Below are 27,827 nucleotides of genomic sequence, written 5' to 3'. Positions count from 1 at the left end.
CATACGCAGCCGGTCGCCGTCGGCGCCGCCGCGAGAGATTGCAGCCAGCGACCACTCTGCGGAGCACACAGTGCCCAATGAAGAAATCCGGGAAGAGCGGGGCACTTGCTGGCCCGCTATGGTTTGCAACGGACTCTGCTTGTAGTTTGACGCCAGTCGGTTCATACAGCATGGAGTCACAGGCGAATACCCTCCATTCAATCCTGACTCATGTACAATCTCCGCTCAACGCTGACTTTTGATTGGCATGAATGACCTCTTCGACTAATGACACATGAAGATGATTCTGAGACGTCGTCGTGGATCAGATCAGCGTAGAGGCATTTCGGCGTGGTAGGATGCTGTACCTGCGGACGTCACTTGTACGAATTGGAAGGCGAGGGATTGGGAGATCGTCATCCTGTAGCGACATGAGGGCTCTGTGCTAGATCCATCAGGAGGACAAGCCTGTCCTGTGATACAACAGTTTCCCTAGCAGCACCTCTTCCAAGAAAGATCCTTGCATATGTATGCGCTGGTAATTCAAGACTGAGAACTTGTGCCTGCTGTGCATGGCGAGCGCCGGTAGCAAACGGTCCCTGCTCTTCTTGCACGACTTGTCGCAGCTCCAACGTCTGATCCAAGTTACATGGCACGGAGAGTCTGCGACTAGTTTCATGGAAAGAACCGGGACCTCTGCATCCAACCAAGATCGTCTTCGTACTGTGAGCCTGGAAGACGCACCGGAGTGCTCTGGAGAATCTATATGCCTGTTCATTAAGGATGGTGTCTTTCATTCGTGCCGCGGCGGTCAATCTCATTCCCCAGCCTGATGCTCGTAAATCATATCCACATGCTTGACGGGATGTAGCAGCATCGCAGGCAGACACATGCGTCCCTCATTCGCCATCTCCCATTCCTCTCCGCCATCATTGTCGACCTTGTATCCGAGCCAGCGTTTCCATAAGTTCGCCGAAAAGCCAGCATGATAGTACCAAGTCGTACCAAGAAAGTTGTGCTGGCGCTCATCGCTGAATACGGAGGTTCTCGCTCCTCCCGCAGCTCCGTTACGGCCGTTGTTGTAGACCGCTGCGAGGTACGAGGTAGGCCAGGCACGGTCGATGTAGACTGGATGCGGCGCATACACTGCTTTGTAACCGTGGTGCAATGCACAACTTCCAGGCCACATTTCCGAAAACATGGTGTGGCGATGAAGAGCGGTCTCTCGGTGCATGGTCTCCAAAAGGCGACGACTGAGGCGCGAGGCGGTAATTATGGCGGTGCGGCGTGGTGGGTATCCAAGGGTGGTGTTGTAGCCAGTCGTGTCCTCCGCGAGGATCCAATTAGTCCCATGTGGATCGAACAGTGGGTTGAAAGTGATGAAATCAGCTTGTTCATCCACACCCCATTCGTAATTATCCTTGTCATAGGTCGTTGGAGGTAGAGGGTCACTTTCCGGATCTGCAGTGGTGTCACCCTCGCCATCTGGCCGAAGTGGTCCCCATACAGGAGTCTCGTGGCTGTGAGTGGCCGCATCCATGGGGTTCTTCGTCCCAGCATCTGCTGCGAGCTTTGCGTAAATGTTCTCTTTGCTAGCGGTACCGTGTTCAGTCTGTACCCGCACCATCTGACGAAAGTCTTCCCAGCTACCATGCTCTTTTGGGACGTAGAATCTCCCGTTACGTTCCCAAAGACCTTTGCGTGGCTGTCTCTTCGCCCACTGCGAGACCTGTTCGAACAAGTGATAGAAGTGGCCGGTATATCGGATGTCCATCTCCCAATGCCAGAAGAAGTCATACTCGGGGTGCATATGTGCAAAGTACTGTACAGGCATATATGTACTTCTGTACGCTCCATGCACTGGTAGATCGCGGTACATGCTTTCTGGCACGCCGCCGTAGATCAGGCCCATCTGTCGCTCCGACCAAAGCGTCCCCATTCCACGGAATTCTTCAGGAAGAGCGCTGTCGAGCACACTTTGATACATCTCTTCATCGGCCCAAATCTGTTTATTGTCATCCTTGACATGGATCAAGAAATGTATGACGTACTCTGAACCACTTTGTATCGAGAGCTCATTCACCAGAGCGCGCAGGTAGAACATGTCTTCGGCATCGTATTCGTAGCCTGTCCAAGTGCGAATCAGCACAGCTGTGCGGTTCAGCAGGTGTTTGTCTTCAGCCTTCGTCGAAGTTTCCGTCTCTTTGGTGATGCTTTCCTTCTCTTTCTTCGGCCCACCGCTTGCCATCGACGAGAAGAAGTGGTTCAGACGTTGCTTCGGTGCAGGATTGAATCTCTGCGCATTATCTTCCATACAGCGCTGCTGTACCTCAGCCCACTTGATGTTCCTGTAATCCACCTCAAGCTGCCCGTTCCATACATGTTCTGCGCCATCTCGGTCGCCGTCCATGCCGGCGCTGCTGCCGCCAAACTTCTTGCTGTAACCAAATCCATAAGGCCCTAAACGACCATGTCGCTCAAAGCACACATCATTGCGAAGTCCGAAAAGCTCATACGAGCCCATAACCGGGTCGGGAAAGCCCTTGGTCACTCCCTCGTATCCAAGTATTTGTGGTGCCTCCAGCTTCTCCTTGACGTTCAGATAGCATTTGTTTGGTGCTGGATATCCTGCCCTCGGGCCATCCCCTTCATACTTGGGATATGGATCAAACTGTTTGGGTGTTGGTAGATCTCTCCTCTCAAAGCCCTTCTCTTGCTTCAGCGCTGCATCTGCATGCTTCTTCTGCTCCATTGCCAGTCGCTGCACCTCAAGATCCTCATCCACAGGGTACTCTGGCTGATTCTCAGACCGAGATACCAGTGTCCTAATTCCGCCATGATATCGTTTCAAAAAGGGAAAGCCTTCCCATGCCGGCGGAGGCGCAGGGGGTCTTGTCAAGCCCAGCTGCACTTCAGCCCGACTCACCCAGCTAGAGCGGACCAGGTAATAGATGAAGAGGAGCAATAACGTCGAGATTCCCAAGGTGAAGTATCTGCTGAAGCGCCTCCTCGGTAGATGGTATGCATATGTGGGTGCCCGAGTGGTACCTTGAGCGAGCATCGGCTGGTATGTGGACGATCTCATCGACGCCGACGCTTCGGATGTGTCTTCTGAAAGGTAGTGGTCGTGCGCTGGTTCCGCATCCTGCTTCTCCGGGTCGATCAACGCGCCCGAGAAGCTGCGATATCTGCTCATCCTGTACAATAATGCGAAAGTGCCCACAAGCAGTTGAGAAGCTGAAGCTCGCCAGCCTACTGCGCTAAGAGAATAAACAAGTTCGGGACGGGGGTTGCCTTGGCAGCCCCGCAAGGATCTTTGTCGTCCTTGTCTTCACCAACATCACATCGCAAGCACAATGCATCCGAGGTTCCAGTGTGCGATGATATCTAATAAACAGCACGAGCTCGGCCACTGTGCAGGAACGCAAGCCGTAGATGTCGAGTCGACCATCTCGAGACACACGGCAACATCCACATGAAGCGTCATGAGGAACGCTGATCGCATCCTTCGCGTTCAGCCCTTGGAGGCTATACCACACGGCATGGCGCAGCACTAGTAAGTTTTCAAAAGTTATAATACTAAACGAGGGCCAAGTATCACTATCCCATCGCTTCCATTCTGTTTTGGTGACATATTAAGCCGGCCAAAACCATGGCAGACCTTTCGAACGACCTCAAGATGGACAGACCTCCTACCTACTCGTCAACAGACCCGACCGCCCATACTTTACATCAGTTCCAACAAAAGAGCGAAGCACGACCAGACGACCCTTATGAAGTAGAAATCCACGCTTCCAGCAAAGGAAGCCCGTCATTCCAGTTGAAAAACAAGGGAAATACCCTGTATTACGTCGGCCACTATCAGAAAATCGACACTCCAGACTTGATACTGTACGCCGGATATGACAAACATGGTCCACAGCTCGCACAGGCATCCTTCATTCCTGACAGCAAAGACCTCAAAATCTACATTGGTGGCCTGAAGACTCCCGCCAAAGATGACTGGGATATTGTAAGGTCTGCCGGAGGAGGGATGTTCAAAGATCCAAAYCATCGTTTCGAGACCAAGAGTAGCAACCCTGCTGAGAGAAAGACCAAGTACTACTGGACAAAAACTTCAGATCGCAAACTCGGAGCCTCGCGGTGGTCGCCTAGAGACTACAAGCTGGTCCGGGAAAGCGACGAGGAGGTCATAGCGGTGTACGCTGAGCGTCACATGGGCTCTTGGAGCATGAAAGGAACCATTCTCTTTCGCGAGAAGATGAACGAGTTCGCGGAGATGGCGTCGATGATGGTTCTTCTTTCGCTACTTGAGATGTCGATGCGACACGGCAGGGCAATTAACAGAGCTTTCCCCAGCACAAATAGCTTTTGAAAGACATGTATGATTTTAGCGACATAWTAGCGACAGAGATACCCAACATGAAGATGGAAGACAAATTCGCCCCAACCTATTGATGATCAATGTGAAGCCAAGCTGGCATATGTCAAGTATTATTGTGGGTATATCCAAAATCATACGGCTGTATCCTTATACGATGCTACCTTCATCTTCAGTTTGCCATTCATACCTTATGTGTCGTGTCGCACATGACGGAGAATCTCGATTCTCCAATCTCGAGCTCGGCCCACCTGCAGGATTCCGAAACGATCTGCGGTGACCCCTCTTATTTTTTGAGCATCAACAACGGCTGCGCAAAACAACATCATCATGGCGGCTGAGACACCCGAGAAGGACTTGGCCGAGTTGAAGTTGAACGACGCTGAAAAGCCGTCAAAGCAACAACATAATGGGGCAGATGTGCCCTCGAACGGCGATGTAGAAGGCGGCGATTCGGACGACGACGAGGGTGACGAGGGCGAGGATGGACAGCAGACCGGTGCTGGCGAAGGAGCGGCAAAGAAGAAGAAGAAGAGAAAGCCGAGGAAGAAGAAAAAGACTGGCGCTGCGGTGCAGGGAGGTGGTGCGAAAGGTCAGAAGGAGCCGCCAACAGTAAAGGTGTCGGATCTGTTTCCTGAAAACAGCTACCCGATTGGAGAAGAAGTCGAGTACAAGAACGATAATGCGTATCGAACAACCAGCGAAGAGAAGAGGGAGTTGGATCGTATGAACTCGGATTTCTTGACAGAATACCGCCAGGCAGCAGAAGTACACCGAGAGGTTCGAAAATACGCCCGGAAGATAATCAAGCCTGGCATGAGCTTGACCGAAATTGCGGAGACGATCGARAATGGCACGAGGCATCTGACAGGACATATGGGACTGGAAGAAGGCGACAACTTGCTCGGAGGCGTGGCTTTTCCAACCGGATTAAGCTTGAATCACTGCGCGGCACATTACACGCCGAATGCTGGAAACAAGATGATTTTGAAGCAGGAGGACGTCATGAAGGTAGACTTCGGTGTGCACGTCAACGGTCGCATTGTCGACAGTGCTTTCACGGTTGCCTTTGAACACAAATACGACAACTTGCTCGCTGCTGTTAAGGATGCCACAAACACGGGAATCCGACTAGCAGGAATCGATGCCCGGCTAGGGGAAATCGGRGAGGGCATTCAGGAAGCCATGGAATCGTACGAGGTTGAGATCGATGGAACCACATACCCTGTCAAGTCTATCCGCAACCTGAACGGCCACACGATCGGACAATTCAGCATTCATGGCGGCAGTGCTGGGAAATCGGTACCAATTGTCAAAGGAAGTGGGAACGAGAAGATGGAGGAAGGCGAAGTCTATGCCATTGAGACGTTTGGCAGCACAGGGAAGGGCATTGTGCGCGATGACATGGAAACCTCCCATTATGCAAAGATCGCAGACGCACCAAAGGTCGCCCTGCGTGTGGCATCAGCCAAGACACTGCTCCGCTCGATCGACAAGAACTTTGGCACATTGCCATTCTGCCGGCGGTACCTCGATCGGTTGGGTCWCGACAAGTACCTTTTGGGTCTGAACAACCTGGTGCAGTCAGGCATTGTACAGGACTACCCGCCACTGTGTGACATCAAGGGCAGCTACACGGCGCAGTATGAGCACACGATTCTTCTTCGGCCGAACGTCAAGGAAGTGATAAGTCGCGGCGACGACTATTGATGATAAATGAGCTATGATTGGGAAATTTCGCAAGCCAGCTTGGATTCCGAGAGGGAAAACACAACTCTACAGTCTGCTCAGAATTAACATTCCCTGCCATCTGATGCGATGGCTGTGTCTGCCCAATGAAGAGGCATTGATTCTCACATTTTTTGCAAGCAACTTCTCGCAACTGCCTGCTAGATGTGCCGACATCTCTCAGTGGCACATTGGTCAGGCCATTGATCTATCTGGACTGCAAAGTAGAGAAATGCCAACCAACGATCATCTCCTCACGACTCTCACAAATGACCCGCTGAGCATTTCCATGCAGCGTCCGGATGGGTATTTTCGAGTCTCCTTTGTTTAGCATCGACCTCAGTCTTCTCGCCGCATCGCTCGGTTTCTGCAGATGTCCGTATGCAAGCTTTGTTCGAGGACCCATTTACCCGTCGTTGTTTCTATCCTCACGGTGTCCGTTTCGATTCCAGTGAAATTTCGGGTGGAACATCTTGTCTCATCGATGTCTGCGTAGAGAGCTCGTACCGAATATTGTTCTTGGGTAGAAGCAAGGACCTCGATTTTGTCTTGCCCCAAATTCGCGGTCCAAACGGTTAAAAAAGACACCGAAAGCTAACAAAACGCCTACTGCAGATCTGAGAACAACGTGAGATTTCTGAAGACATACCGTGAGGAACACATTTCCATGTTTCTCACTACTTTGGTAGAGTATTCGGGATGTGGAAACTGAGAACGGGCCAGGATCTCACCATTCAACCCACCGGAAGATATCGCCAGGGTTGTCTTTGAGAACAGGAGTTAGCTTAGTTGCTCAGTCCAGGCAAGATGAGGCACCAGTAACCCAGATGATTGATCTGTATATTCTAGCTCAGTTGCTATTGGTCCACGAATTTGATGCCAATGCCGGTCAATCAAATTTGTATCCCAATCAACTTCTTGCAACACCTCGAATTTCTTCTTCCCTTCGGCTTCATCAACGCTTGCGAACAGGAACAACATTGACGCCTTCACCCGCTGGGAGCTCTAACGTCGTCAGAAATGCGTGTCTTGAACAAGCATTTCCGCGGCACGGCGAACCCGCGAGCTTCTTGGCGGGTGGGATGACAGCCTTCCCAACTTGAAGATTTCCACCATGAAGTCATKTCTCGGCCGCCTTCTCCGCGTCCACTCTTCGTGCACCGGTTGGACATGCATCGCATCGAGCTTTGTCTCGTATTCGATCGGGGTCGTCTGATTCAGCACAAGACTTGAGAGACACTCGAGGTTCTGATTTGGCCGCTGCCTACGTACTAAGCTTCAATACAGCCATGATCGCTGCTGCATCGAGGGCGACAATGCTGATCGGACGAGTTCCGATGCTGCCTCTCAACATGGACAGTGCTATTAATGGCATCTCTCTGCCGGAAGAGGCTTTGACCCGGGTCCCGGCACGGCTGCAACACGTGGAGGGTGCGACATTTCAGGCTCATACCCACAGCATGATGACATCCAATATGAATGAACGTCCAGAAAAAGCCAGTGTGCCTGAACCGGCTTTCTTCATTGGATCATACCACCGCGCTGCTGTCGACGAGTCCTGGGTTCACTACAACGAAGTACCTTGACGGTCGTACCTCATACTTCCATTGCCTACTGAAATATGTGGAGCTTCTTCTTCCATCGACGCTATGCAAATCCGATCAAGCCGATCCATCCGCAAGGACTCCAGATGATGACACACGTATATGTGTTGCTGATGCAGCTGAGTATATATGTAGGTCCAAATTTCGCCTTGCTTTCGATCGGTCATCAATACACTCCATCATCTCTGCTTGCTTCTCTCCCGCAAATACTTAATCATGAAGACTGTTATCCGCGCAGCAGGCCTTATCATCGGCGCTTCGGCCGCCGTTGTTCCAAAAGATGATTGTTGCTTCCAATTGACGGCCTCTGGAGACGCCAAAGGAACGATTGGCCAGCTCGGCGATGGCCAGAACCGCATTGGCGGTGGATACCCCCCAGCAACGTACTGGTATGTCTTGTCCAGACGAAGTCGACTTGTAAATTGTAACCATATTGATTGACTTGTAGCATCAACAACGGCGGCATCACAGACAAGAACGGTCGTGGCTGCATTCTGACTCCACCTACAACTCAATTCCAGTGTGACGTTGGAGCGACCCCAACTTACGGATTCTCCATCGGCATGGGTGGTCAGGTYGAGTACAAAGGCAGCAAACAGTTCTATGCATGCCCTGCTACGGACAATGGCGAATACAACCTCTACACAACCCCTGCTCCTGGCCAGGCTAAGTGTGTGAAGGTCACTCTCAGCACTGGTGGGCAATGTACTAGCGGCGGTGCCCCCAAACCCTCTGTTCCAGCAGAGATGCCGAAACCCAAGAACACCCAGCCCGCACAACCTCCGAAGCCATCAGGCACCAAGCCATCTCCATCTGAGGGCGGCTGCCCAACYGCTTTGACCGGTGCTTACCAGACGCCGCATCTCATTGTACCAGTATCCTCCAAGCAGCCTGATACCGCCTACGGTACCCAATACAACGCCACCATCAGCCCCGAGAAGTGCACCATCTTCAACTTTGATATACCAAGCTCCTACTCTGGCAAGAAATGCAGCGCCGTATTCCTTTTCCCCGAGCAGTCACAACTTCAGACTTCTGCATACACATTCTCCGGCTCTGGCGAGCTCGTGTTCTCCGAGCTCAGCAAGCCAGCTGACCAGAAGACCACCTTCAACAACGTCCCGAGCAAGAAGGGTGACCTCGCATCGATCGCAATCAAGCCAGGTAACAGCTACACTGTTTCCTCTGGATCTTGTGCCGCTGGAACGACGCAGAGCATTGAAGTGTGCTCTGCGAAGGGACTGAGCCTCGAGTTCTTCGAGGACTACAACCCATCGCCTCTTGGTCTGTATATTACCTCTTGCTAGCTTGAACGCAAGATCGACAGCAAGTACCGTGAAATGGAATGTGGTGGTCCTGAACATTACAAAGCGACCGTTATGTGAGCATAATGAGCCAGGTATTATTCATAGAAATGATAATGTAATCTTTCAATTAAATCGGAGTCTCCWCTGCTGTGCTTTGAAATTCGCTCGGAATTGTGCCGTGACATGTGTTTTGTCTCGTGCAAAGTTGTGCCTGAGAAAGTGAATGGCACTGTCACTTGTTGGTCGTAGCTTCCGCATGTGAACCTCAAATAAGGTTGGTTTAGTGTCTCAAACATCCCCGCGAGTCGCGACACCACCTTCAGCTTGTTGTCCAGCTCGACAACACACACCTTTCTTTCCACTACCCCTCTCCACACCGCAACCATGGACATGGACATGGATATTGATATCGACCTCGACCCGGAGATTGCGCGCCTCCAGGCCTCGACCGCCGCGCTCAATGCACTGCCATCTGCTATGCAAGCTGACACCAACAACACCATTGCCGATGCAGATGCCATGGTCGAGGATGGCGAGGTCGCCCCGAGTGATGCGGTCGCGCACAAAATCCACATTTCCGGCCTTTCCACTCTCACTACCCACGATATCGCAAGATTTGCTTCCGACAACAACAAAGACCACGAAGACCACGTCAAGATTGAGTGGGTGGATGACCACTCCGCCAACATTGTGTACTCTAGCGACGCTGCTGCGGCTGCCGCGCTCCGCGCGTTCTCTCTGACCCCTATCGAAGACCCACTCGAACCTCGCCGAGCGCAGAGTCTACTCACCCATCCCGACATTGAGCTGTACGTTCGCCAGGCACTTGTGACGGATGTGAAGGTTCAAGGAGCTGCGGCACAGAGCACATTCTATCTGCGGAACCCTCAATACGACCCTGACTTGCACCCGAGGAGCAGAGGTCGCGGCCGAGGTCGGGGTGGAAATAGAGGTCGAGGCGGAGGTAGAAATGATTATCGGCATCATGGGGGAGGTTTTGAGGATGACCAAATGGACCGCTCGCGTCGAAGCTCGGGAACCGAAAAGGGCTTCAGTGTCGACCTGTACGATGATGTCAAATCGGACTCTGCACCTACAGCTCCACGCGCTGCGCGGCGAGACAGCAGCTATTCAAGTGGAGACCGAAATGCAGGCAGGCGAGGAGGTCGGAATCTAGAGAGGCAGAGCGTGGACTTGATTCGGGAGAGAAGAGACGGCCGACTTCGTGATCGGAGCGCGTCTCCGACCAGGGATGGAGATGGACGCTATGGATTCAGCGATACTCAGCCATACCGCGCAACTGCTCGCCACAGAACACCGCCACCTCGTCCAGACAATCATGCCGCGAGTAGAGCCATCAGACAGGATCTCTTCGCTCATAAGAAAGCCGCATCTGCACTTCAGAATGCCACAAAAGCACAAGTCGAGCTTTTCCCAGACCGCGCCAACGATCACCCGACCAGCGACCTCTTCCCAGCCAAGATCAAGGAGAAGCGACAGAGGGAGCTTCGACCCGCGGACATAACATCTGCAATTAGTGAGTGCAAGCTCGATGAAGCCACTGAAATTCACAACACTAATTAAAAGGCAATGCAGCCCATCAGCGGCCACGATACAATTCTGGTCACAACGGTGGCGACCTCATCACACACACAAGCAGCAAGCACGGACGCTTGAACGACGACTCTGAGGATGGCGTGAATTGGAGTATCAAGGGCGCTGGATCTCGAGGCTCGAGCAGCGACTTCTCCTTCCTCGGCAGGGCGAAGGCGGAGACGAGGGGTGGCCAAAAGGATCTCATCGACAATCGGTCTGGACGGTCCGGACAGCGGCTGAGCAGGTCGTAAGATCATTATTACTAGAAGAAACTCTACTCAAAGCATCCATTTACGAAGTGAAGACTTTGCGGAACGGCCATTATGGAATTTCAGCGAGAAAGCGGCATGACAGTTGTGATTGAGTTTGGTTTGATTTGAGCGAGGCGTTGGTGGATTTGCTTTTGGCATATGGACATGGATCCGAGATACCCGGGATGCAGCGAGCGTGCTTTGCGTGATGAAAATTGACTGATCACAAGCATACTGCGTACTCGGTTCAGGCACGCAGCGAGACTGCATTGGTGTTAATGCGACCTCTGGGAAATTTGGAGGTCTTTATATAACCAGAAATGCATTTTCTTTGAGAAATGAAAGATGGTCAAAAGTCCATAATTGAACTGGGAATCAAGAAGTCTTTATGTTGAGGTCCATAATGATCCCCCGTTGTCCTCCTCTTTGCTGGCGATAGATTGGAGAGAGAATAGAGAGAATAGCGGCGCGAAAAAGGAGTTCGTACGTGAAATTTGCCAAGTACAAAAGGGGGAGGAAGGGAAGAGAAAAAAATGCCGGCGCAAACATACGTACCAGCCGTAAGTCTGTGGAGTCGTATCTGATGGCGCTCTGTTCAGGAGACAGCTCGCCTTGGATGCTGCGGACCAGGGGAATAGTGTGCTTTTTGCAGAGCAAGGCTGAGGACCACTTCCATGGATGGTCCGTCCAACTCCCAATGGGTGCTGAAGTCAGTTCGCTGGCCTTTCAGAAAGTAGCGCTCTACATATATCCAATGCATGGAATGTATCGGAAGTACGGAGAGACAGCCTTCCGCGGCGGACATTTGAAGGTCGTCACGAAGACGGAGAGCCACATACGCGAGGTTGACTCGCTCGTTCTTGTTGACGTACGGATGCTCGGCAGGGGAGATGGAGAGGTGATGCTCTACCTTCACCTGCCCTTCGGGCCAGCCCCAGTCGTCCTCCATGAGTTCCAGCTCAGTTTCCCGATAACTTCTTAACTGCAGGACATATTAGTATGAGCCAGGTGTCGATGCTGGCTCGCGGGAATATTTCAGCTTAGGTATTACTTACAGTCACGAATTCAATAGTATGCTCATCAGGTCTTGAAAGTACAAGAATTGGGTGACCGTATGCTCCAAACGCTGCCGGTTTGATTGCTTCTAGAACTTTGAAATGGCGTTTACCATGCTCCTTGATTATTTGCCCAGTTGATCTGATGGTTCCCACGAATTTAGGAAGTATATGGCTCTTACGCTTGCGATCGATGATTTTCCTCTTGGGCAAATAGAGAATGGCGCCCTGGTGGACATGTCCATCCTGGGGAGGCGCTCGTGGATTAGGCGAAGAGTAGAAAGTAATGGATCCAGCCATGATTTTGAGTTCTCTGGACCAGCCGGAGTAATGAAAGTGGTTTGCTATTTCCACCTTCGTGCCCGCTCACCTTGCTTATATGCGAACATTTTTGCGGCGGTCTTAGTCCAGACCACAAGAGACATTGCAGTGAGTCTCCGATTTGAGTATGAGACATAGCTCAGCCTAAAGAGTCTCGAGAGTAGACCAATAGTCGCAGTTCAGCTTGCAAGAGAGACGTGTCTCAGCAGAGGGCATTGCAGTGCAATGCCAGACCCACAACTGGCGTAGACTTCCGCATGTCCTTGAGATATCATTAGAGAGAAAGCAAAAGACGCAAGATCCAGAGGTCGATCCATGTGTGTTGTTACGATCCTCCTCGTTCATTGCAATCGCAACACGCACGAGAGCCAACCAGGAATACTCAGTAGAATTGAGTCTTATGAAGGCTTGCATTCGAAGAATTCTCCGCCTGTACTGTGAGTAGAAGACAGAAAACAATGTTCGACCCTACACCATCCTCTGCCATTGTGAGTCCCCGAAGTTCCTCGCCGCCAACTTCAAGTGTGCCGTACAATGGAGTTCCAAACGATGATACCTGACCGGGGAATGATTGCAGAAGAAGGCTGAGCCGCGTTCGACAGTCCCCCTAGACTGGTACCCTCTTAGCTTACAAGTCTCCGGGCGGCCTCTTCAGCTGAACAAGGATAGTACGCGGTTACAGGTAGAAGGCGCAGCGCCTGTAGATGCTGATAGTCTTTTAGTACTGCAGGGACAGGTAACAGACCAGTCGTAGATACAGGATTGTGGCAAATAGATCTTGTTGAGGTATGATTAGATTGATAGGAGATGCCGCGAGTACAGCAGAGCCGGAGTGAGGTACATGTAGATGATGCGGCGTTGGCGTACGACGCCGCAGAACAAGGAAAGCTCGGGCCGCGAGTGAAGAGAAAGATCATTTCCAGCCACTCTCGACGGCCTTGTAATGAAGATGATGGAAATGTAATCGCTCAGCAGTTGCAAGCATTGCCATTTTCATTCACATGCGCTCGTCTTTGCCACGTCGTCGTCCCATTCCAACGCGCACGTGCAGGTGATCAAGATCAGGCAGGCACAGCCCAGACGACGCGAGCAAACAAGTCGCGGCACTAAATCCGCCCCGGTCAAGGTAGAACTAGTTGAGGTCCCCCCTACCAAACACATCATATCAACGAACACCACCACTCCTTCCACTGCCTCTCTACGCCCGTCCATCCCCAAACACGACGCCAGCTCCATCGCACATACCCCATTACATTCCGTTGCTCACACATCCATCGCGCAGATGGCGGAAATCCGTCGCAAGTTGGTCATCGTCGGTGACGGTGCCTGTGGAAAGACCTGTCTGCTCATGTAAGTGCAGCATTCGCCGCATCTGCGCCTGTCCGCCGCACATACTGACCACCGAGCAGTGTCTTCTCCAAGGGTACTTTCCCAGAGGTTCGTCGCTCAGTCCCCACCCCACCAGCCTCGAGGGCGCACCAGCAGACCGCGTCATGTTGCCCATCCGTCCGATACGGCGCGGCGCATCATCCACCAGCGCCGGCTTCCACGACTAGACCGGCCATCCGTCGATGACTTGTATCAGTACTAACACTACCGCACTGCAGGTCTACGTCCCGACTGTCTTCGAGAACTATGTCGCCGATGTCGAGGTGGACGGCAAGCATGTTGAGCTAGCGCTATGGGATACCGCCGGCCAGGAAGATTACGACAGACTCCGACCGCTCTCCTACCCCGACTCGCATGTCATCCTCATCTGTTTCGCCGTCGACTCGCCCGACTCGCTTGATAACGTGCAGGAAAAGGTAGGCGCCGTCTCGAGTGCCGTGCACGAATAACCACATGCTGATTCGCTGCGCGCATTTAGTGGATCTCAGAGGTCCTGCACTTTTGCTCGGGTCTACCTATCATCTTGGTGGGTTGCAAGAAGGATTTGAGATACGACCAGAAGACCATTGAGGAGCTGCACAAGACTTCGCAGAAGCCCGTGACGCCTGAGCAGGTAGGATTTTGCTCCATCAATTGTCACTGTCGGCGAACAAAAGATTAACACCATTTCAGGCCGAGGATGTCCGCAAGAAGATTGGTGCTCAGAAGTACCTCGAGTGCTCCGCGAAGACCAACGAGGGCGTTAGGGAGGTCTTCGAGCATGCAACACGCGCTGCGTTGCTCACACGGAAGAAGAGCAAGAAGAGAGGTTGCAACATCTTGTGAGCAGTCTTACAGCAACAACTTATAATCGGCCCAATACCAACTTCCGTCTCTACGACGAACCCACTCGGACTACGCCAACACCCAGGACACATAATTTGCAACATGGTGGAATCAAGGGACGGAAGCGATCAGCGAGGGGAGGACTACCACATCGATGTTGTTGGGCTCGCTTGAGACGGCGGCGAACGAAGCGAGCGTGTTTGAGTGTGGGGGAGGGAGAGCTGGCCGAAACCCTTCTTTTGCCAGCTGGGTGGAAATGCTCTCACCCTTCTTAGAATTGTATTGTGCACACTTTGCTGGCGTTTATCGGTTCACAATGAGGATGCTTTATAACGGACTCTTCTCTTTGCTTCCCCTCCGGTACCTTGGCTAGGTTTGCAAGACGGCATCGCAGAAGTTGTCCATGATTTCAAATGGTTGCGATAAAGTCTTGATGGAGCACTCCGCTAGGGAGGACATGTCTTCCAGATTCCTTCCAACACGAGCATTGCGGCCCTTGCCATCCCCTGGCATATTCCATGTATGTCCATTTGTGCAACGGCATCACTCGACATCACCGCCGGGTCAGGCCCTACGAGGCCATATCGTAGGCGACAGCTCTCACCCCGCGCCCGCAAGCTCAGCTCAGCCCTGTCCTGTCCATGTGGCGTACTCCCTGAGTAAGGTGAGGATATCACATGTTACATTCCCCAGATTCCCAGTCGGTGGTGAGATGGTGAGACCCGAATGAAGCGTGCAGAACGTTGCACGTTTCACGGCGTCTTTACATGCTAGAGTCAGTGCTTGACCGGTGACTACAGACGTACAGAGCACCTGTATTCCTTCGATAGATCACGCTGCGATGGGAATAGTTGCATGGCTGGTGCCTGCATACGCGATGACTACAAATACGTTATTTGCCTGCTTTCAGACCGCACCTGTCGCATCGTCAAAGCGCTGGAACTTTTGAACAAAGGAAGCCTTTTGTAGCTCAAGACTACCCACCTTACCTTACACCTTATAAGTAACAAGACTGTCACACGATCACATGTTCAACATCCCATCCACCCACGCGACGCACAACAAGCATTGACCCCGACCGCACATTCCAAGGCGTGGTCGTTCCCGCGGACGGGATTAATCGAAACGGCACTCTCCGGACCGCAAATCGACCACACCTAGTCGGGCATCGTCAACTCACTACCTCACTTTGCATTCAACTTCTGCTCCTCAACCAGCCAGGTCACCTCGCCTCTGACAGTCTGTGCCAGTCAGCTGCAGCAATCATCGCCGCGACCAGCCGCTGGGGGTTCAAAAGCAAAAAGGACCATTGTTGCATCCGCCAGGTTCTCGAGACGTCACCGAACCAACCCCACCACCAATTACCTGGCTGGCGATTGGACTCTGCCACATTCGAGATCTTGGAACCTCACAAGAACCACGCACGATTCCACGATTCTCGCAAAAGGACACGCGATCACGCACAAGAGAGAGGGAGAGTTCAAAAACTCTGGGCCGCCCGCTCTGGGCCGCATAAGAACTTCCCCCAGCTGCAGTCTGCGGCTACTTTTCAACAACAAGACAACCACATCCAAACCGACGCGGAGAGGATGAACCTGTGTTACCAATCACAGCAATCCAACACCATGTCTCTTATCAAGTTTTGACCAAAGCCCCAAAAGGTGATTCGCTCAGCGCGCAATTCGTCTTGATGCCATGCTGATCGTGATCCTAGGCGACTGCTTCCGCAGGTGCTTCGAGTACCTCCACCAAATCCCGGCAACCCAGCAATTTCCACCATCAGCATACATTAGCCTTGCACGGTCTGGTCTTTCGCGCGACCTCACCACCTGTTACGTCTCTTCAAGACATTCCACTGCAAATCGCCATCCGCCAGTCGACGAAAGCAGCCAACAGCGCTGTGTGCAACCAGAAATGCCTTTTCTTGGTACTGAACGACCAGATCCAGCAGACGTCGACCACGCTGCCACCAAAGCTCTCAAGAAGGCGCTGAAGATGGCCGACCACGCCGAGCAAATGAACGTAGAGCAGAGTACGGGAGACTGTAAGATATCGTTCCTCATCGACTGCAGGCGCGCCGCTGATTTCAACCAGTTCAAGGAAATCATTCGACACCAGCTTCGCGCGCGCCAGGTCCAAAGTTGACAATCGCGCAATGCCYATCGCGGTTGACTCCTTTCGTCCCGCCACCCAACTACGGCACCGTCGAGAAAGGAACGCTGTTTCGAAGCGGCTTTCCACAGGCAAAGCATCTCGACTTCATGAAGTTGCTAAACATCCGCTCACTTCTGTATGTTCGCGCCCTTGTCCGCAGTGTGATCTCTTTGCTGATTACAGTCCAGTTCGCTGGTCGACACAGAACCAAGCAAGGAGCTTCAGGAATTCCTAGATTTGCAAGGGGTTCAACGCAATCACCTCAGCATTGCAGCGAACAAAGAAGGCGGACAGATGGATCTCAAGACCATTTGCGATGCGATCATCTTTGCGAAGGAGCCCGACAACCAGCCAGTGCACATCCACTGTAATCAAGGCAAACATCGCACTGGTTGTGTCGTGGCGTGCCTGCGCAAGTATCAAGGCCGACCCATCGACGAGATCTTGACAGAATACAAGGCCTATGCCTATCCCAAGGAACGACCCGGCGACATCGAGTTCATCAAGGCCTTCAACCCAAAAATGGTCGATGCGTATGCCAAGTGCTACGCGCACCATGGCGTGTCCCCGAAAAACTTCCGTGTGGACTCGGCAGTCGACATCTTGGCGTTCTCATCCTCCATCTCCGACGACCTCACACCGCCTGCTCTCTCAGGGTCACCCATGTCGTCAAGCTATGGCTCAGGCTCCGACATTACGCTCAGTTCTCCGCTATCACCTTCGGTAGAGAATTTTGTGACCCCGTGGACGCGTGTCAGAGATTTTGGCGCTCCTTCCGGGTACAACATCAAGCACGACAACGAGGCGGGAATCTGCTCGGCAGAGATTGCGACTCCAACAAAAATCAGTTGCTTCGACCTATGCGACGGCGACTCTGACTGGGAAGAGTCCGAGACCGTGGCCATTTCTGCAACTGCGACAAGTCCACCAATCGCTGTCGCCACTCGGTCGAGCTTCTCATCATAGAAGCCGCGGGTTGCGACACTCATTCAACCTGGACAGGCATTACTCTCACTCAACACGAACTTTCATTATGGAAGCAGCACTCCTTACGACAGGACATGGACCTCAGTCACAGAAGGACTGGTCGGTACATTGCAACATCTTTTGATGGCTGATTAAGCGCGGCGCTGGTGGACGGATTGATTTTTTGGGTGGAATGGATGGAAGGAAGCAAAAACTTTCTGCGGCATTTGTCATTAGTCGTAATAGTGCCATGGCTCTATCAAAAATCGACTTGACGGGAAACTCACGCGAACGCCTTGTACCAAAGATGAACTAACCCTAGGCTTCCAAAGTTGTCAGTTGTCAGCGATGTCTGTCGGTAACAACAAGCTACGCCACCCAAGAACACTTGCAGGGGTGTTCTGGACTGTGGCTTGTGCCACACACGGAGGCTCTCCCCGGACGGAATTTGCCAATGTAACCGCTTCGTGGCGAATCTCACGATTCAAAACCCCCTGCTTAATGTGATGGGGGCGGAGATCGTCCCGGCTAGGAGACACAGGGCTTAGTTGCAGGCGTGCGCTCAACATACAACGTATCCCGGTCATCTTCCCTTGGGGCTTGTGAGGGCGTACCAAAGGCAACTGTGAAGACATGTGTGAGTTGAGAAGCGTCCATCGATTGACACGAAAGACTAGAACGCTATGATTGTAATGCCAAATTCCATACGCTCTTCATACAATGAAGTAGAGTGATACTGACGCGCAAAGGACCTCCCTCGATACCCTGCCCCGTCGCAGATCGCATTGCAGAGGGTGTCCTGCATACAGGAAGCACGCTAAAGAAACAGGGAGGCTTTCATCCAATATGCGCACTCCGTTCTGTCGACCATTGACGCGGGTTGGTTCGGAGTTCCCGCTCAGCTTTCCGTATGCAGGACTGGGGCCGTACATCGCATATCTTCCTGCCATCGAGTAGTTCTCATCAAAGATTGCCCTGCCCGGCTCCAGCCTTGCGACCGGCCGCTGATGGTGGCACGCGAATCCCAAAGTTGGAATCTCCCTGTGGTCTCGACTTCACTTCATCAATCTTGCTCTTCGCCAGGCTGATGGCGGGCAAGATCCAATCCCCACAGTTGCACTGCATACCTTGCCACGCGTACTTTCCAACATTAGCCTTGCACTTGGGACATTCCAATCGTCCGTCAAGTTTGCCTTGTTCAAGCTCTGGGCGCATCCAAGAGAGTGGATCCAGGAAGTAGTGCGAGCAGGTCGAGGATGTGTTTTTCGGGTTTGATGCAGCTGCTTGAGTGGCTTGGTGGTTGATGAGATATTGAGATGTTGCTAGTGTACGTCTGTGATGGTGTCAGCGATTGGGTTGTGTTTGTGTGATGCAGTCTGCACATACCTGCATTTCCGACATCGCATATCGTAGTCGGCGGCTGCCGAACCTTGGTCATGCTCATCTTCGAACCTGATCTTGTCTGCTTCTGGGGCTTGACCGCATGCCCGGCTCAATGCAACTTCTTGGAGATATACCCATCGCTGGTAGGCTGGTACCGATTCCATGTCATCCGGAGTCCCCATTTGGAAGTAGAGTTCCAACTGCTGCCAGAAACCTTCGTTCGGCTCGCAGAGTGGCCTACTTTCCCGAATTCTGCTCAAAGCCTCGGATGCCGTGATGCCATATCGCTGCATTAGGTATGCGCAGGCAACCGTTGAGGATCGAGATTTGCCCATGGCACTATAGCGTAGAGAGTTGGCGTATGCCTCGGCATTAAATAGGCTGGTAGATGGGCGAAAAGAAGGAAGAATGAAGGAGACAACAGCCGACAGGACTTACCAGTGCACGAGGACACCACCTCCCGCGTCAAGTCCATCCTGAATGAATTTGTTGCAAGATTCGAAATGCTCGAGCAAGTTTTCGTCGTCAACATCGTCCACTTCCACGACTTTGTGGGCAAAATTTTCGAACAGCTTCTCGTCCAGAGGAAGTTTCAGCACGGAAAGGACATGGGTGATGTTGGCGGCCTTGAGCGATTCTTTGCGGCGCAAATTAAACAACCTACCAATTATCAGATTCGAGGTGAGGCGAATGTTCAAATCGCAAGTCCAACGCACCCGCCAATGTAGAAGTTCAGGTCACTTTGGACTCTGTCAAGGGAAGCCATCTAACGCGACGACAGGGTGGTATGTATGACACGTGTGGTAAAATGTGGTTCTCGTCGGATGGTGATGTTGGTGATTTTCTCATCGAGTAGTTAGCCGACCCGACATCACACGAGTCAAACGTGAAGGGATTCGACAAAGCCAAAGCCAAGCCAACTCAGACAGGCAAACCTTCAGTGCCGAGCCCGCAAAACTCTAATCCACATGAGCCGTCTGCAAGCACATGATGAGCATTATTATTGAAGTTGATGGCATCCAACAATATCACCTTCATTCTACTTTGCATCTTGTTCCCAATTGAATCATACTGGATGGCTCGAAATTTGTTCTTCACCGAGTTCTGGCCTAGATGTCTCCGATCAATTATTGTTCACACGCGATCGACTGCAGCCGGTTGTGACGAAAGTCTAGGCCCGGAACTAACAGACGATGTTTAAAATGTCATGCAGAACTGAATTTCCAGCTGCGAGGTACGCTTTGGAAAACGCAAGGGAAACCCAACAAGTCTCGCTATCATTGACCAAAGCCAACATGGATGAACCAAGACTGCAGAGAAAAATAACGAGTACAGCGCAGGCGACGACGACGAGTTCGGATTGCCCTACCGATATGTCGGTGAGGATAAATGTTCAGCCTTATTTGGTCAAGGCTTGCCTCTAAGCTCAGCATCGGACTGTACGAAGTATTGAGTGCACCGGACTGTCCACTGAAGTAGTGACGCAGCGGGTGGCGTACTGTCCGTCTCCGTTAAGCCAATGCAGAGATGCAGACAAGTCACATGCATCACGCGTTGTGTGGGTGGGAATTCGAAAGCAAGATCGCGAACGGCCTGGAGCGGGATGGACCCACGGGAGCTACGACAACTCCACGAGGGGATCGATCCCTGTCGGCAAATAGGGGCAAAGAGCGACAGCCCTGCAGCCCTAAAAGCCTGAGAGGTCCGCCGCTGTATCACCGTGCGACAGATGGCGGCGATGCAATGCACAAGTGCCGTTGTTRTGCATGCGGCTATGGGACGCGATCTGGCGAGCCACTTTTCTGYTTCCTCATCTATGGAACAGGACAAGGTTTCGATACTACTGTGGAGTTCATGTTGCAGAACCAAGAGAGATCAGCGAAATTCAAACGCAGGATGTCCGTCTTCCAGCGACAAGCGACATCCTCCGTAGCGATCGTGCTGATTTAGCCGCTGTGGTGAGTGGGCCATCCAGCCCGGCCCCTGCTGATGATAGTCGCACAAGAGGACTGTCAGCTTGAAGGAATCCACGACCCCAGCAAGCGCCGCGAGTTACCTTTATCCTAGGTAGCTTCATGTCGTTGAACCTGAAAGGACAAATGTAGTGGTATGGCGGCAGCTCCGCGATGTGCGGTGATACTATGATAGAACTAGTCGGAGCCTTTGGCCGGGWCATCTTGCGTCGGATGCTGAGGACTCCACGTACAGCTCCACTTGGGCATAGAGCGTCCCGAGTATGTAGATTATCTCAACACCTCCGGGGCCAATACTTCTGGCCGAGTACGATGTGGCTGTGCTTGTGCGAACGCAGGGTATGCCGATCCGTCTCGGAATCAACACCAAGGCTCCTCTCTACACACTAGATCAGGCGTGGGTAGATGGTACGGTTGGCCAAAGGTAGGGCATACGAACTCTGCCGGGAGCCGCCTTGCTGTCCACCACAGCGTGCAACTGCCTTGTCGTGCTGTACTGCATCCACTCGACCAGCAGCCCACTTCCCTCTCATGCGCGCCGCCCATTCTCACCCATCCCATATGTTCGTCTGCGCTGCTGAGACGCCGTAAGCATCCGCTGCATCCACCCCGTCACACAAGGCGTCTGATCGAGGCGGGTCTGTTGAGCTGGCTAGCTGGCGCTGTCTGGCAAGACGTGTGTGAAGCTCGTGAGTTGCACACGTCCCCCGTCACAGAGCACATCCATGATCCACGAGTGAACGACTGGCCAAGGATGTCGGAAACGCCTTCCATCAGGATCTCCGAGCACCAGCACTCGTGCTCCCAACGATCACCCCGCTATCCCACCTTCTCCGCCGCCGCCGCAGATTCAATGGCAATCCCGAGGGCGGAAGACCCAGTGCCGCCGCCGCTGCCTCCGCCGACCCAGATACCCGAAATGGCTGCAGGGCAAGACCCGGGCTGGCAGTGGGGACAGGACTCGACAGACTTTGGACGGCCTGCAGCGGTAAGGCATGGTAGCAGTCTGCTGGGAGCGAAGAGCGGGAGACAAGATATGGACCGTGAATATCCACCGTATCATGCCGGCGACCATGTGCGGAGGGGGAGTTCCATCTCCACTATCACCGTAAACCGAGAATACGAGGCGCAAGACGGTAGTCTGACCCCGAGCGACGATGGCGGCAGAGCCACTGCAAATTACAGGTATGTTGGTGTGACAGGAACATGAATTATCGACATCGCTTTGCGACAACCTCCTTCCCTCACGACGACGAGACCGGCGATTCTCTATATAACTCCATGGGSATTTTTACATGATCCGCTTGTGAGATTTGCATTCTTCAATAACCAAAACATGCTCATACTCGAGAAATGCTAATGCTGTGTGACCTCAGACTTCACGGCGAACGTCAACTTGAGCAGCGGACCTTGGAGCATTCGTCGAACAACTACGACAAGCACCTGCTTAGTCGTATTGGCGGTCCCAACGGACCCAACACGCCCAAGCGAGCCTCAGTCTCAAGCATTCCGGCCAGTGTACAGGAGACTGCCCAGCTTGCCCACGCCGAGAGTGAACGGTGGACTGGACAGTTGAGGCCTCTCTCAATGCCCGAATATCGCCAGTCCTCTTTGGACTCGCCTGCTGCCACACGTTGGCCATCATCAGGCGCAATCTCTCCCGGGTATACCGGCTCATTTTTCGAACACGCCCCAAACGATCATAGTCGCAACCACAGCATCGCATCACGGCACGCTAGTCTTACGTTCGAAGACAGCATTTCGCAACGGGGCAGCTATGACCAGGCCATGTTCTCTCACGGGGCCACGAATGAGGAAAGTCCCATGAGTAAACTGCACTTGCACAACCGGAGCCCGGGCTCTGATGATCTTCATGGCGTGAGGGCTGGAATGAAGCGCCGTGCAGACTCTCCGCCCAGGGAGCCGGCCAGGGAGGAGCGGACGTCCATCAGCAGCACCTCGGGGTTGCATGAGATGTATCACCGACGGTCTATGCAGCACCTGCCTTCTGGCCCGGTGAACAGACATCACTCATCATTGTCGTCGGCCTCTTCTTACGGACCACGCCACGGTTCATTGGGTTCTTCTCTAGGTGTCGCCAGTCTCTCTGGTAGTGCAACAAGCTATGGGTCGGGAAGAGTCTCTCCCAGCGGTTTATCGCCAGCATTTGATCCCGAGCTTAGAACGAGTAGCGCGGGGCGCACTTCTAGTAATGGCACTCACTCGATTCCGAGTACAGCCCAACGGGTGCTGCCGGAGGGTAATCAGGGCGCCCAGCAAGAACATGCCCCAGAGAGCGGGCCGCATTCACGTACCGGCAGTGTTGGCAATAGCCAAGGTGCACATGCATGTGAATGCTGTCCCAAAAAGCCGAAGAAATTCGACACCATCGAGGAGTTGWGGTAGAGACTCACAACACCCTATTTCGGATCGACATGCTAACCAGCGAGACAGGATGCATGAATCGGAGAAGCAATACACTTGTGCATATTGTCCGAATCGCTTCAAAAACAAGAACGAAGCTGAKCGACATCAGAATTCCCTTCATCTCCGTCGGCATAGTTGGAGCTGCGCCGTTCTTGCAGGTGTTGAAGCTGCATTCCACGCATCTCAGACTGCGAGTGGTACCGATTTGTGTGGCTACTGCGGCGAAGAGTTTGCAAACCCACCACAATGGGATGTTCGCGCGGAGCATCTCAACCAGGTCCACAAATTCGGAGAGTGTAACCAGGCGAAGAAGTTCTTCCGCGCCGATCACTTTCGACAACACCTGAAGCATTCCCACCAAGGAACGTCCGGCAAATGGACGAACCAATTGGAGATTGCGTGTATGAAGGACGAACCGATGCCAGAGAAGCGTGCGGTCAAAGGTCCTCAAGACCCACCAACGCTGGTGGTAGACACCACCGGGCTTACCTCTACGGGTAGTAGCTGATGGGGAGCCCCGCGCAGAGCTGGCAAACACATTTCTGGTGATCTTCAAGCTCATCTCCAACAGAGCATCAATGAAGGTGCTACACGCGCTGTGTATCGATGACTGCGAGCCGAAGAGCCTCAATCAAGGCAGATTCTAATCGCTACGAAGTTATGAAAAGAAAAGTGAGACGCCTCGCGTTTGTGAGGTATGACTTGCATGATTGGTGTGGGCGTTGGCATTACAAGCTAGATCTTAATGCACTCACCTGCGTCGCTTCCAGTTGTTGATGGAAGCCATGTGTGTACTTTTACAACAGTGCCCATCGAATTAGTGCATCGAACATACAAGGGTTTTTGTGACACATATCTCACGCTTTTCTTCCATCACATTTTACCGTTTAGAGAGCACTCCGACTTCGCGAAGATGGCCCGACTGGACCTCCAGGCGGACCCTTCCGATTTCATCGTCGCTCACGTAGTATCATACAGCTACCGTCTGGCACTCAAAGCCACGATTCCCCCGTCCGATCGAAAGATGAAGTCAGATTCTAACAGCCGCGACGGACCCGGGAAGGTCGTGCCAGGGTGACGTGCAACTGCAGCGATCAGCACCTGGTGATGCCCATGAGGATGCATGAAGGATCACCAGGCGCCTCATCGAGTGCTCGGTAATTCTCTGCCACCCAACTTTGCGGTCGTGATCGACGGGAGAGGACTACTACCCACGATGTTCTATTGCTGACATGTTGTGGGCAGTTCTTGGTGCAACGGAAGATGCGTACGTAAGCCCAAGGGGAAATGATGAGGCCATAGTCCGGCTGTCACTGCATTGCTGAAGAGGTGATTGTCCTGGCGACACAGCTGGGTCATGTGTGCATCATACTTGGTCCAGGATCAGCCTCGAGCATTTTGTTGTACAATATGAGTCTGGAGTCATCGGCAGAGCTGGCTACGGGAGATGCACAGTCAGATGCAGCCTAGAGTCGAGAAGGCGATAGGACTGGAGGGTTTTGTGCGATGATCGACCTGCCATGGTTTGAGGCAACACGTACGGGCGGGCTTTGTTCCGTTGTCAGCTAGGTTTCTGCGAACTTGATGGACAGAAGGCGCTCGAGAAACGATAGGCGGTCTGAGCTTGCAACGGGGCTTCTTGTCAATGGGAGGCGCAAGTGCAGGTCGCCAAGCAGGTTTGAGCAATCAGCGAGAATCAGCATGAATACATCTTGTGCCATTCTACCGAAGCTTAGGGCCGTTGACATTGCACAAGAGCTTGTGATATGGTCATCTTGGCATCCATGTCGCGTGCGAGGGTCAAGGTCTCCAACTGTGCTCTCCAGGTTGCGGAATACGGCGCAGTTGGCTTATCAGTACCCCGAAACTGTGGTAGAGTATCCTGGTGCCCCATGTTGCGTGGGCAATGAGTGAAGCTCGCCTTATTTTTGATCCCACGAGAATTCGCTGAGCCGTTGAGCCCGCTTGTTATGGCGGAGATCTCAGGGCATTGAATTGTGTCCAGCGGCGACAAATACCCAAATGCCGTTGTAGCATGATAAGGGAATCGAACATGCAATCAAGAAGCGTAATGTGGTGACGTTGAAAGTGGTTTTGAATGGAAGCTGTTTCCACGCCAAGACGCCGCGGCGCGAACGCCGAAGCGCGTCTTCCTTGTTGCCCTCCACAAGAAGGCTGTCCTTATTCTGAGGCAGAATCCTGAGGCGCTAAATCAGCTACCCGCACTTAGCGTGGCTTTGCCCACTCTCTCTACATGAAAATGCAAGGTCGACGCCTCTATTTTTTTCTCGCGGCTGCGTCGGGCCTGCCCGACCTAGCAGCAGCCGCGCAATGCAAAAGGGCTTTTTTAATTGCTGTTATTGCGTAAACAAAAGTTTATAGCGAGACGTAGACTTTGCGAAATTCCAAGTCCAAACTTCCTCTCTAGGTTAGTTCCCGGACCCCACTTCAGGATTCTGCCTCAGAATAAGGACAGCCCACAAGAACCAACAACACCTTCACCAAAACCTCCTCCAACATCATGTCATACGCTCCAAGGCCCGGTTCAGGTGCCATGAACCGACCATCATCCTCGCAATCTACACAGGCTTCCCTCCTCGCGACCCGCATTCAAGAGAAGAAAGCCGAACTCGAATCCCTCAAACAACTTCGCGATCTATCAGCTGGTCTAGCTGGCCAAATGCAGCAGTTGGAGGATAAGTTGGGAACGCTGAGTGACGGGACGGAGGCTGTGGCGGCGGTTATGGGGAATTGGAATACTGTCTTGAGAGCGGTTTACATGGCTAGTGGTGAGTGCTGTCAGTGTAGAGTATGAGATGTTTGGGTTGCTGATTGTTTGCTCAGCAAGCATACCGAAGCCGAGCGAGCAGAAGGGCCAAGCAGAAGAGCCTACATTGCCGCAGACTTTGGTGCGGATACCGATCCAGCAGGCTGAAGCTGCGCAAAGGGAGATGGAGGGCAAGGAGGCTGCTTCTGGTGGAGGCTGAAAGAGACACGGGTGATTCTGACACGCATGCTAAACGATTGCTCAACGAAGAAGCTCGAAGCAAGATGTGCACGCCAGTGCGAAAGAAGGCATCTGGCAGTGTACCGCAGGGATGTTCTTCCCTTCAGGACAACTGTGCCTGTGCAGGTGCTATGCTACGCTGTACTACAGTGTACTATGATATGCTTCCGGCAATGGAGGATGGGGTCCGAGGGCATGTGATGCTTCGCGACCCGTTTTACGCCACAGGACGATGGGTGCTGGGGACTGTCTCGCACTGAATGTGGTAGCAGCGTTTGAAGCAGTTGATGACGGAAATGGCGAGCCTAGCCGCACATGTCAGTGTCTGTAGCCGGTGCGTTTGCTGGAGTAGTGTGTTGGATCCGAGTCACGCTCCTGAGCTCCCAATATCGAATTTCCCGAGCAGGAATGCTCCACAGCTCTCGACGAATGCTTTCAACAGATTCTCCCGTCGACTCTTTAGCTTTTATCGATGCTTGAGAATGCCACCCAGTCCATCTCAACCCTCTGCCTTGCCCTTTCCTTTATGCTTCGGAACTCTCTCATAGGCGTTTGGGCTAGGCTTTCTTTCACCTCCCTCTTTCTTGCCCTTGCCCTTCCTGCTCCCTGCCTTTCTCGCCCGACTCAAATCCTGCCCACCATCACTGTCCTCTCCACTGGAGCTGCTCGAGTCGTCGCTGGAGCTATCACCATCCTCATGAGGCGCGTGGTAGATGCAGCAGACCTTGGATGACTTTTTGCCCATGTGCTCATTGTCAATGACTGATTCGGCCCATTGGACGCGGGGTGCTGCTGAAGATGACGAAGGAGAAGCCCCGCGGAGACGCAGAGTACCGCTGGGTTCCGAGGCCGGTGTTTGAGTGATTGTTTGGGAGCCAGAAGTGGGTTGTGCGACTGCTGTGGCGGATCCTGCTGATGCTGATGCTGTCGCTAGTGTCTGAATGGTGGAGGGATTGGGGAGAGCCATTGAATAGGCGGGGCAGTCTAGAGGCGTGAAGCAGTTGTATGTGCTCTGTCTACACAACTTGGTGATGGCAGGTGTGAAGATGTGAATGTAGCTGTATGTGTTTGTGTTTGTCTTGTGAAGATTGTGGAGTCGGAAGCGAACCCTTTCCAGGTTCTTTGTCAACGGCAGTCGACGCGGATGAGGGTCATGGAGGGGCTCGATACAGCTTGAGATTGAGGATCTTGACTGCACGCGCCGAATGAAGGTATTGTTGAGGAAAGCAGCATCACTTCTTACATCTTCCGAGTAAATCAAAGCAAGCATTGACTAGAAATAGCTGGACGGTCAATCCCCGCATTTTTCTGGTGTCGGTGGCTTTGTAATAGATCGAATCGAGGTCATCGTCAAGAGAAAAGCTTCTCTCCGCCAACCAACCTCCCGCCATTTGATTGAACGCCTTCGTCAACTCACACCACACACACTCTCAGCGCCGCCACTTTCCACCGCTACCACTCCAGATTACTCGACCACGCGC

General features: G+C 52.8%; 12 protein-coding genes; 8 read left to right on the top strand and 4 right to left on the bottom strand.

Annotated features, from left to right (window-relative positions):
* Nucleotides 1–796: 796 nt before the first annotated feature.
* On the bottom strand, nt 797–3,175 carry RCC_06178 (uncharacterized protein; the record flags this gene model as incomplete). Its single annotated transcript, XM_023771440.1, has 1 exon — nt 797–3,175. One exon carries the CDS (start codon nt 3,173–3,175, stop codon nt 797–799), a length of 2,379 nt encoding a protein of 792 aa, XP_023627208.1.
* Nucleotides 3,176–3,631: 456 nt separating this feature from the next.
* Nucleotides 3,632–4,354, top strand: RCC_06177 (uncharacterized protein; the record flags this gene model as incomplete). Its single annotated transcript, XM_023771439.1, has 1 exon — nt 3,632–4,354. The coding sequence occupies one exon, from the start codon at nt 3,632–3,634 to the stop codon at nt 4,352–4,354; it is 723 nt and encodes a 240-aa protein (XP_023627207.1).
* A 336-nt stretch (nt 4,355–4,690) lies between these two features.
* On the top strand, nt 4,691–6,070 carry RCC_06176 (probable Methionine aminopeptidase 2 homolog HCBG_02311; the record flags this gene model as incomplete). The annotated part of the gene is made up of 1 exon (XM_023771438.1): nt 4,691–6,070. The coding sequence occupies one exon, from the start codon at nt 4,691–4,693 to the stop codon at nt 6,068–6,070; it is 1,380 nt and encodes a 459-aa protein (XP_023627206.1).
* Nucleotides 6,071–7,908: 1,838 nt separating this feature from the next.
* RCC_06175 (related to GPI anchored cell wall protein) lies at nt 7,909–8,999 on the top strand (the record flags this gene model as incomplete). XM_023771437.1 has 2 exons in its annotated part: nt 7,909–8,081; nt 8,141–8,999. 2 exons carry the CDS (start codon nt 7,909–7,911, stop codon nt 8,997–8,999), a joined length of 1,032 nt encoding a protein of 343 aa, XP_023627205.1.
* Nucleotides 9,000–9,383: 384 nt separating this feature from the next.
* On the top strand, nt 9,384–10,846 carry RCC_06174 (uncharacterized protein; the record flags this gene model as incomplete). XM_023771436.1 has 2 exons in its annotated part: nt 9,384–10,536; nt 10,596–10,846. The coding sequence occupies 2 exons, from the start codon at nt 9,384–9,386 to the stop codon at nt 10,844–10,846; spliced, it is 1,404 nt and encodes a 467-aa protein (XP_023627204.1).
* Nucleotides 10,847–11,441: 595 nt separating this feature from the next.
* Nucleotides 11,442–12,201, bottom strand: RCC_06173 (uncharacterized protein; the record flags this gene model as incomplete). XM_023771435.1 has 2 exons in its annotated part: nt 11,442–11,828; nt 11,902–12,201. 2 exons carry the CDS (start codon nt 12,199–12,201, stop codon nt 11,442–11,444), a joined length of 687 nt encoding a protein of 228 aa, XP_023627203.1.
* Nucleotides 12,202–13,504: 1,303 nt separating this feature from the next.
* Nucleotides 13,505–14,436, top strand: RCC_06172 (GTP-binding protein rhoA; the record flags this gene model as incomplete). XM_023771434.1 has 5 exons in its annotated part: nt 13,505–13,572; nt 13,632–13,659; nt 13,830–14,027; nt 14,090–14,224; nt 14,284–14,436. 5 exons carry the CDS (start codon nt 13,505–13,507, stop codon nt 14,434–14,436), a joined length of 582 nt encoding a protein of 193 aa, XP_023627202.1.
* A 1,914-nt stretch (nt 14,437–16,350) lies between these two features.
* RCC_06171 (uncharacterized protein) lies at nt 16,351–17,556 on the top strand (the record flags this gene model as incomplete). XM_023771433.1 has 3 exons in its annotated part: nt 16,351–16,480; nt 16,555–16,726; nt 16,779–17,556. The coding sequence occupies 3 exons, from the start codon at nt 16,351–16,353 to the stop codon at nt 17,554–17,556; spliced, it is 1,080 nt and encodes a 359-aa protein (XP_023627201.1).
* A 963-nt stretch (nt 17,557–18,519) lies between these two features.
* Nucleotides 18,520–19,705, bottom strand: RCC_06170 (related to dual specificity phosphatase; the record flags this gene model as incomplete). XM_023771432.1 has 4 exons in its annotated part: nt 18,520–18,889; nt 18,943–19,278; nt 19,378–19,599; nt 19,656–19,705. The coding sequence occupies 4 exons, from the start codon at nt 19,703–19,705 to the stop codon at nt 18,520–18,522; spliced, it is 978 nt and encodes a 325-aa protein (XP_023627200.1).
* Nucleotides 19,706–21,666: 1,961 nt separating this feature from the next.
* On the top strand, nt 21,667–23,847 carry RCC_06169 (uncharacterized protein; the record flags this gene model as incomplete). XM_023771431.1 has 3 exons in its annotated part: nt 21,667–22,097; nt 22,289–23,314; nt 23,367–23,847. The coding sequence occupies 3 exons, from the start codon at nt 21,667–21,669 to the stop codon at nt 23,845–23,847; spliced, it is 1,938 nt and encodes a 645-aa protein (XP_023627199.1).
* A 2,013-nt stretch (nt 23,848–25,860) lies between these two features.
* On the top strand, nt 25,861–26,326 carry RCC_06168 (uncharacterized protein; the record flags this gene model as incomplete). XM_023771430.1 has 2 exons in its annotated part: nt 25,861–26,128; nt 26,184–26,326. 2 exons carry the CDS (start codon nt 25,861–25,863, stop codon nt 26,324–26,326), a joined length of 411 nt encoding a protein of 136 aa, XP_023627198.1.
* A 519-nt stretch (nt 26,327–26,845) lies between these two features.
* On the bottom strand, nt 26,846–27,313 carry RCC_06167 (uncharacterized protein; the record flags this gene model as incomplete). Its single annotated transcript, XM_023771429.1, has 1 exon — nt 26,846–27,313. The coding sequence occupies one exon, from the start codon at nt 27,311–27,313 to the stop codon at nt 26,846–26,848; it is 468 nt and encodes a 155-aa protein (XP_023627197.1).
* Nucleotides 27,314–27,827: the final 514 nt, after the last annotated feature.

The sequence above is a fragment of the Ramularia collo-cygni genome (genome assembly GCF_900074925.1).
Source record: "Ramularia collo-cygni strain URUG2 genome assembly, contig: RCC_scaffold09, whole genome shotgun sequence".
Lineage (NCBI taxonomy): Eukaryota > Fungi > Ascomycota > Dothideomycetes > Mycosphaerellales > Mycosphaerellaceae > Ramularia > Ramularia collo-cygni.
Note: the sequence above shows the minus strand (reverse complement) of the source record. Positions and strands in the feature narration are given on the sequence as shown.